Source organism: Neolamprologus multifasciatus, chromosome 7 (assembly GCF_963576455.1).
Source record: "Neolamprologus multifasciatus chromosome 7, fNeoMul1.2, whole genome shotgun sequence".
NCBI lineage: Eukaryota > Metazoa > Chordata > Actinopteri > Cichliformes > Cichlidae > Neolamprologus > Neolamprologus multifasciatus.
The window spans coordinates 40,149,971-40,169,121 of record NC_140445.1 but is presented as its reverse complement, the minus strand read 5'-3'; the positions used below and the strand labels follow the sequence as shown (position 1 = coordinate 40,169,121).

At 42.4% G+C, this 19,151-nt stretch overlaps 1 protein-coding gene and 1 pseudogene across 1 annotated transcript; one reads left to right on the top strand and one right to left on the bottom strand.

Moving 5' to 3' along the window:
• Positions 1-118: 118 nt before the first annotated feature.
• LOC146514894 (UDP-glucuronosyltransferase 2A2-like) lies at positions 119-18,629 on the top strand. Its single transcript, XM_085169198.1, has 8 exons — positions 119-331; positions 1,611-1,972; positions 12,273-12,762; positions 15,994-16,142; positions 16,224-16,355; positions 16,527-16,614; positions 16,754-16,973; positions 17,136-18,629. The coding sequence occupies exons 2-8, from the start codon at positions 1,655-1,657 to the stop codon at positions 17,413-17,415; spliced, it is 1,677 nt and encodes a 558-aa protein (XP_085025324.1). The 5' UTR covers positions 119-331; positions 1,611-1,654; the 3' UTR covers positions 17,416-18,629.
• On the bottom strand, positions 7,475-9,574 carry LOC146514895 (uncharacterized; annotated as a pseudogene).
• Positions 18,630-19,151: the final 522 nt, after the last annotated feature.

The following is a 19,151-nucleotide window of genomic DNA, read 5'->3' as shown; positions in this document are numbered from 1 at the left end:
CAGATGTATTGTCTTTACTTATCATCCATTTTAAAGCAGATCAGAAAAAGTGTTCATGAAAGCTGCAGTGTTGAGTTTCTGCAGATCAGAGTGTGATTAAAGCAAGAGTGTGTTTCATGTACAGTCTGACTCTTGATATGTAATATTCTCACAGACTGAGAGATGAATATGAAGCTGCTCAGGCTGTGGTTACAGTTTTATTCTGTGATATGTGTTACTGTGTCATTTTACCTGAGCTGACTCTAAAAACTGTGAGTGAGGTCCAGCAGGGCAATGGATAAACAGGTTTCTGTGTTTGCCTTGAAGCAGGCCAATCATGCTGTCCAATCTAGTGATGGGTCGTTCGCGAACGAAATGGCTCTTAGAGCCGGTTCGTTGAAATGAACGACGCGAGCCGACTCCTTGTCGCGAGCCGTCACGTGTTTTTTTTTTTTCTTCTTTCTCTCAGCCTCTCTCTCGCACTTTTTTTCTGCTTCACTCAGCACGCAAGCCTTGTGCTTTACGCTGGGCAGAGGGGGGAGGGGCGGTAGTTACACTCAGTAGCACAGGAACAGAGCCAGAGGGAGAGAAAGAAAGCCAGGGACAACAACGTCACATTAGAAAGGTATAGTAATCATCCACAACTATTTTCAGTTGCAGATGATAAAGGATTCAGAAATTTTATTCATGCGGGCCCATATGACAGAGAATATGCATGTTCTTTTTGTTTTCCTATTTTAATTTGTATTTAATTGTGTTGTGGTTTGCAGTGTTTTGTGTTGTTTCACTTTAAATTTGTAAAAGGAAAAAGCTGAAAATTTAAATAGTTAAAAGTTGAAATGTGAATAGTTGGTTTTTGTATTATATGATTTATTTATTACATTTTATGTGGAGTGAATAAATAAAAGTATATTTACGGTGGCCCCTAGAGACAAAGCACATACAAACTTCAAATCACGTACAAACCCTGAAGCACGTACAAACTCCAAAACACGTAAAAACACATACAAACTCCAAAACACGTAAAAACTCCAAAACACGTAAAAACACATACAAACTCCGAAGCACGTAAAAACTCAGAAGCACATAAAAAATCAGAAGCACATAAAAACTCAGAAGCACATAAAAACTCAAAACACGTACAAAAGTCAACAGAAGTGCTCCAGAATGCTAGGCGCAGTGTTGAGCTTTTGTTACTTAGTGGCTACACAAGCCAGTAGTAACAGGTAAATGAACATTGTTTTTAAATTATTTGAATATATATGAGTGCCTGTGTATAAATACACAAACAATACACACATGCTTTCAATTGTGTAATTTAAGTGATCTAGTAGCTCTGCTTTGGAAGTTCAGTTCATGCTAGAAATGTGTTTTGGAGTTTGTACGTGTTTTGTCTCTAGGGGCCACCGCATATATTTATATATAAACATATATAAATAAAACCACTTTTTTTACGTTAGTAATTCCTTTTGTGCATAATTTAATATTATTGTTAATAATAAATTAATTAAAGCAACAAAACAACCTGAAGAGCCGGTTCGGAGCCGAAAGAGCCGGCTCTTTTTAGTGAGTCGAACCGAAAGAGCCGGATCTCTAAAAAAAGACGGAAATCCCATCATTAGTCCAATCAGAGCTCTCACCTGTAGCTGACCTGTGAGCAGATTGGACTCTGGACATGCAGTTTCAGTCTGACTGGATTTGCTCACAAACTCAGGATCTTTTTGTTGTTTCACACATGATGCAGGTTTCCACTTCTCTTCCTCTTCTTCTTCTTTCCCTCACCCTCCTGCTCCTTCATCCCGTCTCCCCGGTACATGGTGGCCATGTTCTGGCATTTCCGGGAGAGTTCAGCCATTGGTTGAACATGCGGACCATCATAGAGGAGCTGGTGAAGAGGAATCATTCTGTCACCATCTTAGTGCCCGATGCATCGCCGTCTGTCAACTACAACAACAGCCGCGACACTGCCAAGTTCAACTTCCTGGTCTTCAAGGTAACACTGGCGTTTATACAGCGTGTTTGTAGTCACCCAAAGAAGATCCCTGACAATCACTGACAATCACTTCCATGGATATTAGTGTCCTTTGAACATTGCTACACATTAGTTAAGGGTTTGTAGTACCTCCCATGAAAAGTTTGATCATCAGACACTTTCACTTTATTTGTCTGGAAGAAATCATGTTTTTTCTCAGATAACATCCATTCATTAATTTTATTAACTGCGTATCTAACTCAGCATCACAGGGTTAATTTCAAGTGGAAAATAATGTGTTGATGCACTCAGGCTTTCTGCATCAATTTTAGATATTTATTGTTATCTTTTCTCTGTTGCACTCTGTGGTGTCACAGTGCTGAGGTCTGTTAATATTTTGAGTCTTGGTTCAAGTTTTGATTTCATTATTTTTCTGATGGCAATTTTCCAAGAGGCTTTGAATATTTGTGATATTGCAGAAGTCCCAATCTTAATTATTCCTAATAATTGTAGGAATTTTTCCTGTAGTATGCTGGTACCTGTTTTTTGTTCAAATTTTAGCCCACTGTGTGTTTACAGTCCTGTGAGAAGCAGGTTAAAAGTGTAAGTTCATGACAGCTGTGAGGGACCAAGCAGCCAAAGCATAGAGGACACAGGGAAAAAAATGTCTTCAAAAAGGGTTTTCTTCATTTTAACCTTCAAAAAAGTTCAAAAGACAAAATTCAAAAACATAACTAGCAGGCCCACAAAAGAGGCCAACTAAATATAACTCTACAAAAAGTAATTTCCAGAAACTTAAACAAACAAAGTGGACACAACTCACAAACTGACCTAGATACAAAGACAAGAGGGTAGCTTTTGTAGTGGTTTGGCCAAACCATTTACACACAATAGGGGAAAATAAAAACACACACTAATATTGACTAAGCACAGAATAACACAAGTAAACCTAAAACACCCCTGATCCTGATAAGCACAAAGTTGGCCCTGCTGAGCAGGCATTTTGTTCTCAGGGTCCTCAGCCAGGCCTTTTGCCCAGACAGGAAATGCCGAAAAACAGGGACCTCAAAGAAAGAGAAACATAATTAATATAACAGAAAACATTTTTAGAAAAACCACACAATGCTATTATGCGTGCGCCTCATAAAATCAGTGTTTGGTTTAAATAAAATGATTAATGAATTATATTAATGGAAAAAACTGCAAACCAAACTAATAAAGTGAACAAATGGACTGATTTACCCATGTGTGGCTGATGCCATCACAACAGCACAATTTGAAACACACTGAACAAATATGGCTGAAGGGATTTCAGGAGAAATCATCTTCTCTCTGAAAAGAACATTGCCGCATGATTTATGGTTGCAAAGCTGCATCTGGACAAACCACAAGGCTGCTGGATGTCATGGTCTGCAACCTGCTGCCCAGCATTCTGTGTTTTTGGGTTTTAAAGTTCTGTTAAATTGTTTACTTAAGTTTACATTTCATGTATTAGTCTACAACTTCTGTTATATCCTTTGTTGGTTGAGAAAGCCGGAAAGCCGGAAGTGCGAGGCTGTAAAATGGGACGGTCTAGCCTTCAGATTTGCGTCACCGCTGTCTCGGTGGAGTTTAATAAACTATGCCGTCTGCTCCTTGCTATCTAAAATATAACAGGACACTGGCGTAAATTCTCGACCGTCTCACACTTCTGTTTAATCAGTTTTCTGTTTGACGTTTATTCATCTGTGTAAAAATCCTGGTGGAACCCGATGGATTAATAAAGTTTTATTTAATCTAATCTAAGACAATAACTTTGATCTCAGCCAAACTGATTTACTCCGGAACAAATAAAACACAGACAAAAGCCAAACAATTACATTTTTAAGTTATCTGAGTGACTTATATATCATGTTTAACCTGAGTAGCGAAAGACAGCGGGGGTCTGAAAACGATGAAGCCGGGAGTCCGCTGCTCTCGCCGGGTCAAGTGACCTTTGAACCCCCCGGCTAGCTATCGAGCGGGTGGGTAACAGACGTCTCCGAAAACGTCGGAGCACTTTTGCAAATATGCGATATCTTGATAAACCGAGCAGATATTTGAAGTTTACACACCCACATTCTCGTCTGAAAATATATTAAAAGTTTATTTTGTGACCCAGAAAGAGAAATAAGAGTAATATTAAAACGCAGTAGCGGCCGCCATTATTGGATACTGGAATTGGCTGGGCCACGCTATGAATTCTGGGATATGGTGGGCCACGTAGGACACACCCGACCCATCCTTCAAATTCGGGGAAATTAAGGACGCATTTGTCGGCCGCATTTGAAGGAGTCGACAAATTGGGTCAGCCTTCGTCGCCTGGCTGTGACGTAATCGGCCTTCAAATGCGGCCTCCGAAGGATGCAGCCGACGTTTTGGGACACAGCTATTGTCTCACTCTCCTGTCAGTTCATCTTCCCTTTTTGTCTCTCAGCTCCAGTCCCTCCTTGCCCAAGTATTACTTCCCACTTTGAGTTTCGTTTTGTGCTTTATATTCTACATTGTATTTTTCCCTACAGCCAAATGGCTCGTTGTGAGTTTACCACAGCCTGCCTTACATGTCTGCATTTGGTTCTTAACACACCTCACCCTTTGCAATTTGTGACGGTATACTCTAACCCAGGCACTATCCCAGAGGAGTTTAGAGAAAAGAGAACTGTCCAGGAAACCAGTCATGAAGTTTCACTGATCGGCAAGGAGGTGGCTAGCAAAGGTGGACCACCTCTGGTGGTTTGGCCTGTGGCCAGCATCAATGTGGGAGGAAACAGGACAGCTCTGGAGGCCGCCGTCAGTGAAGGTGACCGAGCGCTATTGGTGGCTTGGCTGGACACTGATGGTGACGGTGAGGACCCCTCTGTGACTCAAATGCCATGGGACATTGAATTCTGGCTCAGGCCCTGCACTCTCAGGCAGAGCGGGAACCTTTGACTTAGGTGGCATGGGACCAATAGGTTCTGCAGAGGAGTCAGGGATATTGAAGACTCGGGGGACGCAAAAAGCTGATACCAGCCCCAGCAAGTGAAGGTTGCATAGGCTAGGACTGGACTCATAGCTGACTGTGGAGGCTATGGCAGCGCCGCAGAACATGCAGATCTCCTTAGAGGCTGACGCTGCAGCTGGGACCATCTGCCCCCACCCTGGGAAAAAAAATTGGGTGCAGGAACAAGCTGGACCCAAGCCACCCCCATTCAGGGAGTGAGGATGGGTGTAGGGTTCTCATACTCAGGGGAGGCCCCGGGTAGATCATCAGTCTCTAAGAGTGCAAGTTGTGATACATAAATATTGTCTGGAAGGACCTGCACATATGCCCTACTAACAGTCTTAGGAATGCATGCAGTGAACAGTGAACAGTAAACAGTCTCTGGGAATCCAGGCTCAGGAGCATAATAAGCAGTGCTCTGCTAGGGCTTGCATAGGTATATCACCAATGGACTTAGAATGAGCTGACTGAGACACACAATGAGCAGTTGCTGATGAGACTCGGGTATGTTATTATTCATTTCTCAAAAACGTTAACAGTTTTAGCCCCTATAGGCTCAAACAATAATGCCTTGGCTTTAGCAGAAACAGTCTTTGAAGCACCTAATTCAGGTGAAGCAGTTATCATGTTTGCTAACTCAGAAACAGAGCTCAGACTTTAAATGAGCAGAGGTAGATTGGTTATTGGAGAGTGAAACACTCAACGCAATTCTGACATCAGAAGGCTTTTTTAATCCAAAAGGTAACCTCTATATACAATTCACCAGTCTCAATGTTAATACATACAAGAACACAATTAATACCAGCTGAGTCAGAAATAGCTGATTTATTTATTACTCGCTTGAAAACAGAAAGGTTTATGTGACCATTTGCATTAGCTAGCACAGAGAATGAAATTGCTTCTGTAATACACCCAACAAAACAGTTTATTTATTTGCAGATTCATTAGTCTTCAATTTTCCCCAAAAACCCAGTGGTGGATGGCATTACCTTGGCCTCTAGTAACACTGTGAAGAATCTTGGGGTCATTTTTGACCAGGATATGTTCTTCAATGCACATATTAAATAAATATGTAGGACTGCTTTCTTCCATTTGCGCAATATCTCTAAAATAAGAAATATCCTGTGTCAGAGTGATGCTGAAAACCTAGTTCATGCATTTATTACTTCCAGGCTGGACTACTGTAATTCATTATTATCGGGATGTCCTAAAAACTCCCTGAAAAGCCTTCAGTTAATCCAAAATGCTGCAGCAATAGTACTGACTGCTTCCTAGTCCCAACTCTGGATAGCCATGTAGCCAGACTTCTAGAAATCTGCTCCATCCAAAGTGGGATGGATGCCGTCTCACCTAACAAGACCTGGTTTCCTCCAGAAAGCAGTGTTGGGAAGGAGCCTTTTAAATGTATTCCACTACAGATTACAGAATACATGGCACAAAATGTAATTTGTAACGTATTCCGTTACATTACTCAATGAGAGAAACGTAATGGAATACTTTGGATTACTTAATATTGTCATGGTCCTGAGTCTGACGACTCAGTTGTGTTTCTTTATAATATTCTGTGTTCTTCTTTATTCTGTGATGTCTTTGGGTTCGGTTTGCCATTCGTTAGGGTTTTGTTTTGTGCCTGCCTGCTCCCACTTCTCTGTGTTCCCTCTGTCTGTCTGTGGTGTCACTGTGTCTGCTTGTGAGTCTGTCTGTTCAGTTCAGTGTCTAGTCTGGTTCTCTGTGTCTGTTAGTTTCCTGTTTTATTCTGAAGGTCCTTGTCTTATGTGAGTATGTTCAGTTTACATTTCCCCTGCCTCGTCTGTTGTGATTTCACCCAGGTGTGCTTCCCTCCTGTTTCACATCCCCTGATTACTGGTGTGTGGTATTTATAGTGTGTGTTCCCTCGTCCTCGTGGCTGGTTCATCTGCGTTTCTCCCTATGTCGTCCTGTGCGGTTTTTCCCCATGTTCTCTTCGTCTCCCTGCATCTCGGTTTCTTGTCTCAAGATTTCAGGTTTGTTTTTCCCTTAGTTGTTCCCAGTTTAGGTTTTCTTAGTTTTAAGCTCACCCTCACCATCTTTGTTTGTATCTACTTTTGCTAAATAAACTCACTTGCACCAGAGCTGCTGCATCTTGGGTCCTAAATAATTCACACACGGCTTGCCCCGGCAACCCGTGACAAATATATATTGTTATGCTTTTTACAACTACATGAATGTACTATTGCTTTGTGATTTGTTACTATTACTGAAGGCTACTCACCATACCAATACCAACTAGACTTTTAAATCTTAACATAAAATGAGTAACAATAGGGTGGACATTAGGTAAGGCTGCACTTTTTTTGCAGTGATCATGTATAGAAAACTATTTCTGTATCAGTAATGTTTTCTTTTTCTCTGTTAATAATCATGTGGAAGTGATTGTGCTTAACTGTATGAAGCTTATTAGACATTATGAAACAGATGATACATAAAAGTGAATTTTGCCAATTTTTTTTTTTTTCTTAAAGAAATCTACTACATCATGTGCATTTTTTTTTAATGTCACGTGTCATTTATATTGCAAATATTAATCACAGTTAAATTAAGAGGGGATGTCAATAAAAACTCAGGAGCTGTGGTGTCATCAAGTACACCGCCGTTCCAATTGTAGAATGATCGCGCTGCGTTCTCGGAAAGTCCAGACTCCCGTATGAACTGTGAAGTCCGGACTAGCAAAAACGTGATTACGGACTTGCGTACTTGAGTATTTAGAAACGGCCTAACAGTCTGCAGTCTATGAATTAACCTCAAGTAACGCCAGCTAACAATGTTAGCTCGGTGGCTGTCATTAGCCTTCATTAATAGTAATAAAAATCACACAACAATAGTATATCGAAGATGCTGAAGTTTCGCCCATCCCATTCTTCTTATGAAGTGGTGTCCAACTAAGAAATGCATTCCTGCCTGTGCACTGCTGGCTCTGCTGTGCTGGCTCTGGGTCCATTGTGTAACTGACGCCACCAACATTAGCAGGAACTGTATTAATCCCGGATGGGAATTGAGTTAAAAAAAAAAAAAGAAAAGAATTATTATCAGGATAATTCTGATAATAGATAAAATTATCCGGTCGTATTCGAACCCGGGCCGGCCACTCTCAGGCATGCAATATATGACTACATGCTCATCCAACTGAGCTAAACCTGCACCTGACTGTGAGGGGATAGCCTACCATATGAAACCAGAAATGACCGCCGTGTATTCTATTTATTTCAACAAAGTAACTGTATTATGATTACCACCTATTCAAACGGAAACTGTAACGGAATACAGTTATGTATTTATATTTTGTATTTTAAATACGTAACACCGGTACATGTATTCCATTACTCCCCAAAACTGCCAGAAAGTTTCCCAATTATCTATAAAGCCTGCATTATTTTTTGGACACCACTGAGACAGCCAGCAACTTAAGGAGAACATGCAGCTAAACATGTCACTTCTGGTCCGATTGGGGAGGGAAAACATTGTTTTGTCAAAGTTACCCACAGATTCATTATTAACTTTAGGACCAATTGACGTAACCGGGTGCCATTACTGACAATGTGATTATATTTTTATTGAATTTACGTACCCTTAGCCAGCAGTTTTAAATTTCCCTCAATGTCGCCTGCTCTGGTTCCTGGAAGACAGTTGACTATGGTTGCTGGTGTTTCTAGCTTCACGTATCTCAGAACAGAATCACTAATTAACAGATTTTGATCCCCAGCGGGTGTGTCACCAAGTGGAGAAGAGCAGTTAGACACATGAATGGGTTGGTGGTGTACCAGGGGCTTCTGTTTAAGACTATACTTCCTCCTCACTGTCACCCAGTTATCCTGTTTCTCCGGCTGCTCGAGACATTCTGCTAGGGGATAGCTAGGGGGGCCTACAATACATTCAGCTGCACCAGCTACAGGGGCCTGGCTAGCAGCGGGTTTTTCAAGGGTGCGAAGCCGAGTCTCCAATTCAGTAATCCCGGCCTCCAGAGCTGCAAATAGGCTACATTTATTACAACTATCATTACTGCCTAAAGGAGGCAAAGGAGTAACTAAACATCTGACACAATGAGCAGGAAAGTATAGGAGAGACAGGTGAAGAGGCCATGCTGCTAGCAAGTCGGCTATGAGCTAAGCTAAGTTAGTGAATCCCTAAAGACATAGTAAGTGAATGCTGTGACTATAAATTAGACCATAATTACACTATGAAAGAAGTTTTCTATAATTTTTTAATTAAATTAGCTAAGCAGAGAAGCTACACGTGATTCCCATGATGCATTGAGTATTCCTTCTTCAGTCACCTTTTTCACTCACTATGTGTTTATAGACCTCTCTGCATTGAATCATTACTTATTATTAATCATTGGCTCTCTTCCGCAGCATGTCTTTTGTCCTGTCTTCATCCCTTCACTGGTTCTGCTGGAGGTTTCTTCCTGTTAAAAAGAAGCTTTTTCGTTCCCACTGTCGCCAAAGCACTTGCTCAAAGGGGGTCATATCAATCAGAATCAAAATGAGAATACTTTAATAGTAATAATAATAATTACAAGACAATAACAGTAACAGACTAAACTGATTAAATAATACAACATATTGCAAAGTTAAATATCAAGAATATTGCAGAGGTAAAATATACATGATTGATATTTAACTCTAACCTGTGAAACTTTGTCATTTGTTATTTTATTGTAGAGCATGTGCAAAAGGGTGTAACTATTGCAGTGTGTACTGTGCATTAGATGAATCAATCAATCAATCAAGGCTTTATTCGCCACGTGCAGGTTGCCCTGCAGTGAAATAGGACCCCCCCCCCCCCCCCCCCCGACCTTACACACACAACACAGACATCACATGGGGATACATGGATATCGGTAGCGTTACAGAAAAAAAACCACTGAAATATACACTACAATGGGGAAAGTACAAGAGGGAAAAAAAGAGAGAAAAAAAGCACATAAATGTCCACAGCACAACATTATGGAACACGTGACAAGCCACAGGGTTGGGTGAGGAGTAATTCGAAGCAAACACAGCAGCCATCCTGCCCAGCGCTACCATTCCAGCGCGGGCTCAGACCCGCCGTGTTCCCAGGAGGGAACAAGCATCGAAGGCGTTTGGAAAGGGAGGGGGGATGAGTGTGTGCATATCAGTGTATATGTATGTGTCTGCGTGTCCAGAGTTCAGCTGAGACAGTGTCCTTCGCCCTGCTAGGCTAAGTAAACAGTCTTCCAGCCAACCCAGGTGGCCTTGTAAGGAATGGGAAGGAACAGACTAAACACAGTCGTTATCAGGGTGTTTTTGTTCGGCTCCAGCCTTGCGGCCGCAGCTGGCACTGAAAGGGTATCCACATGAAGTGATGGTGCTTTTAACTTTTTACTTTAGTGCGAACAGCTCATATGAATTTCAAAGCAGTTCTAACAGTCCAACACTGGTCTCTCAATCTCCCATTGGAGAGCCGCGAGCTTCGCCATGATGTTATCAAACTTGCGCTCTGTGATGTTGTCATTCTTGTGCTCAAAGAGCCGATTCTGAGAACTCACGACCACAGTGAGCCTCCCCAAGATGTAATCCAATTTGCGCTCAGAGATGTTATTCCGGGCTAGCCCTTCCAAGATGTAATCCAGTCTGCACTCAGAGATCTTATTCTGAGTATTCACGGCAGCCATAGCCTCTCCAAGATCTTATCCGTGCTGCACTCAATGAGCCCATTTTGAGAAACTCACGCCTCTTCCCATCGTTTCAATCCCAGCGGGCAGCCTTGTGGGGGTTTGAACAGCCGGTTCTGCTTTCTTAATTCTTCGATAAGTCAGGGCCAAGCCAGCTCCGATCAGCCAGAACCCTGTTACCATGGTACCGAATAGGTAGATATCTTCAGCACTCAGGCTCACCCAAGCCCAGACTTCTCATTGAGAAGGGGTGTCAATTGCATTCAGAGACCAGTTGATCAAATCCATAATTCCTCTTTTAGGTTTTAGAGAACAGACTGTGAGAGAGTGTTCCAGGGAAAAGTAATGAAAAAAACACGAGACTAGACAAGGACATAAGAGGCTAAGCAGGGAAGCTAAGGGAGAGGAGGAGAGGAGAAAAGTGCGACCGCCTTCGTCAAGAGCAAGAGCAGAAAAAAAAGGAGTTGTAGAAGAGATGGCCACGGGCAGGAATGATTTCCTGTGTCATTCAGTGGTGCATTTTTAAAGCTGAGCAGTGGCATCAAGGCAGAAGAGCAGTCTTACAGTGGAAAGGAAGTGGTGTGGCAAGTGCAGTGTTCTTTCTTGGGAAAGGTTCCTCATCCTCTGACCACTGGCTTGCCAAAAAGGATGCAGGGCCAGGTAAGGAAAAAAACAGTCTGTCGAAATAGTGACGATGCGGAGCCAGTGAGGGGACTTGTATCAATTCTCTTGTGGAAACCAAGAATGTGTTTATAAATCCTAGGCAACTGAAGTAATCATGGGTTGTCCCTGAGGAATGGCGTCAATGCCTCTTAGCCCGACTGATAGAATCTTTAAATCAAAGGACTTGTGAATGCAATCCTGAATAATCTTTCCACCTTCTCTCCAAACTCCTCTGGAATAGCATCTGCGGGGGCTGTTTTATGGTTAGAGTATACTTTCAAGATTGCAAAGTGCGAGGTGTGTGAGGAACCAAATGCAGACATGTAAGGCAGGCTGTGGTAAACTCACAATGAGCCATTTTGCTGCAGGGAAAATACAATGTAGAATATAAAACACAAAATGAAACTCAAAGCCGTAAACTGGGAAATAATACTTGGACTAGGAGCGACTGGAGCTGAGAGAAAAAAAGGGGAGATGAACTGACCCTCTGACAAAAGGAGAGTGAGACAATATGCACACAGGTGGGTGATTAGGGGAAGTGGAGAACAAGACACAGGTGAACCAAATCAGGAAGGAGCAAAAACTAGTAGGACTCAAAATAAAAGATTACTACAAATACCAAAATCAACCAACAAAGGATATAACAGAAGTTGTAGACTAATACATGAAATGTAAACTTAAGAAAAATTCTAAAGATGTCTGAACCTAATTTGAAAACCCAAAATACACAGACCACTGGCCAACAGGCCCAAGACCATGACGCTGGATTAAGGTCCTTTGGACGGACAAGGTCAAAGTGGAGATGTTTGTTCATAATGCACAAAGCCAAACACAGTATATCAACATAAACACCAATTGCATGAGGCTTTTATTCCATGTTTCATGACTTATTTTATCTTGTCTTTAATCTCCAGGCTGACAGTTTACACACCATTACTGGGCGGTAACTAAACAATAAACTTGATCAGGTGTTTTTTCACTTGCAGGTGTCATATAGCAGGGAGGAATATGTGGGCACCCTGCACGAATTCATCCAGTTCTCCATGTACGAGTCACACACCTCTTCACCGCTGCAAAAGATCATGAAGATGAACCATTTCATGGGCCGCACCCTGGACTTTGGGAGGCAGCAGTGTGATGGGGTGCTGAAGAACCAGCAGCTGATGGCGACTCTGCAGGACAGTGCTTTTGATGTTATCCTACAAGACCCCTTTGCAATGTGTGGCGACCTGTTGGCTGACATGCTCGGCGTGCCACTCGTCCTCTCGCTGCGCTTCAGCTTTGGCAGTGTTATGGAGCGACACTGTGGCCACGCCCCATTGCCACCATCTTATGTTCCATTAGCTCCTCTTCCATACAACGACCGCATGACGTTCACGGAAAGACTGATCAACATGGTGACATATGTTGCATCATCCATGCTAATTGAACTTGCCTGGAAGCTGTCTGTGAATAAATACTATAGTGAGATCAAAGGTCAGAGGTCACATCATAATGATGTCATTATCTGGTACACAGTGGTGGGAAAAAGTGTTTGTCCCCCTCCTGATTTACTATTTTTTTGTATGTGTGTCACTCTTAAATGTTTCAGATCATCAAACAAATTAAAATATTAGACAAAGATAACACAAGGAAACACAAAATGCCGTTTCTAAATGAAGGTGTTTTCTATTAAGGGGGAAAAATCCAAACCTACATGTCCCTGTGTGAAAATGTGATTGCCAGATTACCTAATAACTGGTCGGGGCTCTCTTTGCATTTGGGCAGCAGGTTGCATTTGCAGTAACTGGCAATGAATCTATTACAGTGCTGTGAAGGAATTTTGGTCCACTCATCTTTCCAGAGTTGTTGTATTTCAACCAAATTGGAGGGTTTTCAAGCATGAACCACGTTTGTAAGGTCATGCCACAGCATCTCAGTCGGATTCAGGTCAGGACTTTGACTGGACCACTCCAAAGTCCTTAGGGACTAAGTAAAGCGCTATACAAATACAGGCCATTTACCATTTACAGGCCATGTTACTTTTACATCAGATGTACTGGGACACACACTTTTCAAAAAGTTAAACTTTTGTCCCATCAGTTCACAGAGTATTGTCCCAAACTCTGGAGGATCATCAAGATATTTTCTGGCAAAACTGACACGAGCCTTTATGTTCCTTTTGCACTGCAGTGGTTTTCGTCTTGGAACTCCGCCATGCAGGCCATTTTTGCCCAGTCTTTTTTATGGTGGAGTCATGAACACCAGTGTTGGGAAGGTTACTTTTAAAATGTATTCCATTACAGATTACAGAATACATGCCGCAAAATGTATTCTGTAACGTATTCCGTTACGTTACTGAATGACAGTATCGCATTCTGAATACTAGGGATGGGTACCGGTGTCCGGTGCCATGATGGCACCGGTTCTGACATAAACGGTAGTAACCAGACCGAAAAGCAGCGCACATTTCGGTGCTTTATTTCGGTGCTTTTTTTTCCTGAGATGTAATACACTTTGAATTCTAGCCAATCATTTTACGTTTCCGGGGATAGTAGGCGGGTCCAGGTACGTACGTTCTTTTAGAGCAGAGCTACAGATTAAAAACGCCCAAGGCGGAGCGGTCAAAAGTCTGGCTGTACTTCACAGCAAAAGATGCAAACTCAGCAGCCTGCAACAAGTGCTTTAAGCTGATACTGTGGAAAGGAGGTAACACCTGAAATCCGATGAAACACCTGGCGACGCTTAGCGTTTTTTTTAAAAGCCGAAAAATGCGCCGTATTTGATAGCTTGCTGCGAGACCTCACACCGAGCGCATCTACTGCAGGTGTGGTGCCTGTTATCGGACCCAGAGTTAGCAACATCCCCCAAAAAGCTGAAGAGTAGAGTCCTGGCCCCTAGCCCTACCAGTGTAGCAGAAATGATGAGGATGATGATGGCAGCAGCAGCAGCCGTTCTTCTCTGCGTGAGTAGCTTAATGTTGTTCGTGTGTAATTTACGTTGACTAGGCTAACCACGTTATTACATTAATGCATGTAAGGTGAACTAGCAAACACCATCATAGCTACATGCGGCTGTCTTCTTGTTTGATGGCAGATACTCCCTTCACCCTGGCCAAAAAGGCTAAAATGACCAAAGAAAAAGTGGAAAACAGCTAAACATGAGAGGTTTTTGGACAAAGTTTGTGTTTTTTCCATTGTTTAAGCACTGCTTCCAGCCCAGAGTGATACCATATATGCCCTATAGCTGCAGAAAAGGCTAACATTGTTATCTTTTTACAAAAAAACAGCTGAACATGAGAGGTTTTTGGACCAATTTTGTGTTCTCTATTCTTTAAGCACCGGTTCGAGCACCGTTTAAGCACCGGCACCGTTTCAAAAGTACCGGTTTGGCACCGGTATCAGATAAAACCTAAACGATACCCATCCCTACTGAATACTTTGGATTACTTAATAAATTATTATGCTTTTTACAACTACATGAATGTACTATTGCTGTGATTTATTACTATTACTGAAGGTCCGCGGCTCCGAACCGTAGTAAAGGGACCTCTGACTAATACGGGTTCCGTGTCGGGCTCGTAGACGAAAAATAGCTTTACTTTGTTGTCTGGGTCAACTTTGCTTGCGAGAGACAGAGAGAGGCGTTGAAAGGCTGCTCCAAAGGAACTTATTGTTTTCAGAAGAAAACACGAACACGGTGTACAGTCGAGTCTTAATAACGTACTTACAACTGGGCTCGTCAGGCACTCTTCTTGGCTGCAGTGGTTATTATTATATTTACATGCTTCCAGCTCCCGTTTTTGCTCAGTGACAGCTCGTACTTTTCCTTTTTCTCCCTCCTCGCGCTCACAGACACATAACAGGTATGGCAGTCCATTCTCCCTGCAGCACGGACTACACTGCCCATGAGGCTACATTCTTTAGAGCTATACCTGTAGCATTCTGCCTATTATCTTAGCACAACAACAAAAAAAGGTGCTCTCTCACCCAGGAAACACACAGTCGCAGAGAGAGAGCGTCGCCCTGTAACCATGGCAACCGTAGCGCTGCCGCCTGGAACAACAGAACATAGCTAACAAACAAAACCCAAACAGGCCTGACCCGCCACAATATGAAACAGGAAAATACCGCAGTGTAATCCATTTATTTCAACAAAGTAACTGTATTCTAAATACCACCTTTTTAAATGGTAACTGTAACGGAATACAGTTACTCATATTTTGTATTTTAAATACGTAATGGCGGTACATGTATTCCGTTACTCCCCAACACTGATGAACACTGACCTTAACTGAGACAAATGAGGCCTGCAGTTCTTTGGATGTTGTTCTGGGGTCTTTTGTGACCTCTTGGATGAGTCTTTCATGTGCTCTTGGGGTAATATTGGTCAGCCTGCCAGTCCTAGAAAGGTTCACCACTGTTCCATGTTTTCTCCATTTGTGAATAATGGCACTCACTGTGGTTCGCTGGAGTTCCATAACTTTAGAAATGCTTTATAACCGTTTCCAGACTAAAAGACTGCATTTTAACTTTACTTGTGTTATCTTTGTCTAATATTAAAAATTTTCTTAAGATCTAAAAAAGATAAATGTGAAAAACGTACAAAAAAAAGGTAATCAGGAATTGAGCACCTTTTCTCACCGCTAAATGTGAAATTTAGGAAATAAAAGTAGCCAACTACAAGCTTTCATTTTGAAGTTATATCCCTTCTTTCCTGTATGGACAGGAACTCCCAGCAGCGTGTGTGAGACTATGGGGAAGGCCGACGTGTGGCTCATCAGGACGTTCTGGGACATTGAGACACCACGGCCGACCCCACCAAACTTCAAATACGTGGGCGGTCTACACTGCAAACCGGCCAATCACCTGCCAGAGGTGTGAGCTCTGATTGCACACACTTTTATTCTGAAATGGGATAGGTGAGTGTTGATGTAATGATGATGTCACATCTTCCAGGACCTGGAGGCATTTGTGCAGAGTTCAGGTGATGCCGGCATAATTGTGGCTTCCTTCGGCTCCATGGTAACCAACCTGACGATGCAGCACGCTAACATCATCGCCACTGCCTTCGGTCAGATCCCACAGAAGGTCAGAAGCTTCACCCACTCACAGACAAACAATCAGGGACTGGGCTGTCAGCAGATATTAATTACATCATTGATTACTTTCTGGATTAATCATCAAAAAAATACCTGCAGGCAGAAGAAGCTCAGATGGTTTGTTTCATCTTTGACTTGAGGAGTGTTTTCTTCCTTTCAGGTGATTTGGCGTTACCGTGGCGAGCCTCCAACTGCATTGGCGCCAAACACGAAGATTTCTGATTGGATCCCTCAGAACGACCTGCTGGGTATGACTCATTCATGATGTCATGGGATTTTGAAACAAAAGCCCAATGAGGCCTCTTATTTTTTTTTAACTTCCTTAACTTCCTCAGGTGGATTTTGATGTTCTTTCACAATAAAAGCTCTGCATTTGTTTGTCCTCAGGTCACCCAAAGACAAAGGCATTCGTGACACACGGTGGCACTAACAGTCTGTATGAAGCTGTGTTTCACGGCGTGCCTCTGGTGGGCGTGCCGCTGTTTGGCGATCAGCCTGATAATCTCGCCCGTATGAGCCGCAGAGGCACCGCCATCGTCCTGGACTTCAACCATCTGACTGCTGAGGAGCTGGCAGAGGCGCTGCACGTCGTCACAAACCAGCCAAGGTAAAGGTGATTGTAGTGTGGAATTGTGTTTGTATATTTTCTGTTAATAGTTTCGTCTTTGTACATTTGGACCTGTTTAATAACATTTTATTTCCTGTCTTTGACCTGATTCCTTCACAGTAAAAGTGCACTACTGACTTCCTGTTTGTTTACCATGCACAGCTACAGGACCAACATGCAGCGTCTGTCAGCGGTGCACCGCGACCAGCCAGTAACGCCACTGAGTACCGCCGTCTTCTGGGTGGAGTTTGTGATGCGACATGGTGGAGCTAGGCATCTGCGGTTGGCATCATACGACCTGAACTGGTTCCAGTACCACAGCTTGGACACTGGTGCTGCCCTGCTGGTCGCTTTGATGACCGTCGCTGCTTTGTGGTGGGTGGGGATACGCTGCATCCTGCGGCAGTGCAGACGGCGAGCAGGAAGAGAGAAGAAGGACTGAAGAGAGATTTGACATTTTTGGAGTAATATATAAATAGGTTTGGAGGTTTTAACCATCCAAAAGAACAAATGCAGACATACTCCACAGGCTTGGTTCTTCTTTCATTTTAAGAACACATGACTGCACTGTATTCTCTGCTTCAGAGGAGATGTCCTCAAATGCAGCTTCTCTATTATATTTTCTAATAAACCAAACTGTCTCATCAGTGTAGAGTGATGCCTCTTATTCAGTCTGCCATCTGCCATGAATTTGTGGCTGTGGTCACAAAGCTGTGTCAAAGGTGTGACTGTGAACAGCTACAATGAAAGATGAGTTCACTTTCTGCAGCGTTTTTCCGAGCCGATCCGCTCAGTGTACTTCACACACTGAATGACAAAAGGAGGCATGTGAATTATATTTTTATTTGTAGTGTTACAAACCCCTCTGACGCCTTGGCTTCCAATCACAAATTCATTGTGCTCTCAGCAGTAATTCCTGGTACCACATTTTGTTTTCTAAATTTTATGTTTATTGGTGTGTGGATGGATGTATTGTCATGTTCTATTTTCTTGAGAGAAAAAAATATGCTCAAATTATGACTTTTCAAAATTAATTGTTAAATGGTTGGTATTTTAAGTTTATTTTACATAGAGCCATGGACCTCTGCCTTTCAGGCCTCAGAGAGACAAAGGATGACACACGAAAGCAGTAAGCACTTTGTGTGTCATAAGAACAGAATGTTAATGTGATTGGTTAAAAAGTCGGGGAAAACCAAAGATTTAGAATTGGGTCCCCATATCTGGCTTGAGTCCAGTATCTGGCTCACATTTCATATCCTGCACCTATTGGACATCTCTTTCTAACAGGAGTTGACTCTTCCCACATCACCATGACAACCACCTCTCCTCCTCCGGTCAGGCCTATAGAAGTGAAGAGAGAGAGAGAGAGAGAGAGTCCTTTATGGAAGTGGGTGGGTGAACAGCGTTCATCGTTCAGAATGCACGTCGCACTCTTAAGTTGCAGTTTTTCGGATGTTCATTTGTTATATTTTAATAACACGTTAACTTTTGCCGTAACATGTTTTCATATCATATTTAACATCAGTTTATTTGAAGTGTTTTTCTGCCTCGCTGTCTGGATTATAACATGTAATGTTGCTAATGCACAATAAGATGCTGCTCAGTTAAGCATCATGGTTCATTATTTAAGAATGTGATTAATGGTTTAAAACAGCTTTGTTGTTGTCAGCTTCCATTAAACGGTTCTCAAATGTAACTTCATATCTGAGTGTTTCTTAGTGCTAGACCAGTCGATTAGTCAAAAAATTTTTTCCATGGTTAGTCGACTAAGACATTAGTCCAGGAACATCTTTAGTCTACACGGTTCTGTGTTGACTACCACAAGGTGAAGAAGGTCTCACAGTTTGATGCTTGATCCACACGCTGCATGTCCTGCAGCCAATTTGGATGATCTTAAAATGGTGATCCCGAAAATGGTGCTCCAGTTCTTGCCCCTTGGTCGCCCACTGTGACGTATCAAAACTACTCTCTGAGGCAGGTATCCTCACCTGAATATACACCAAACTTTAGTTCATCTGAAGAACAATTCATCTTTAATTATTGTGGCTAACAGCTCAGATTTCACTTGGAGACTAAACTACTGTTAAAACTGCATAAATGCACACAACTACTATCATGGAGACTACAGACTGGACCAGATGATGATGATGATGATGATGGTCACCTACAGTCATCACT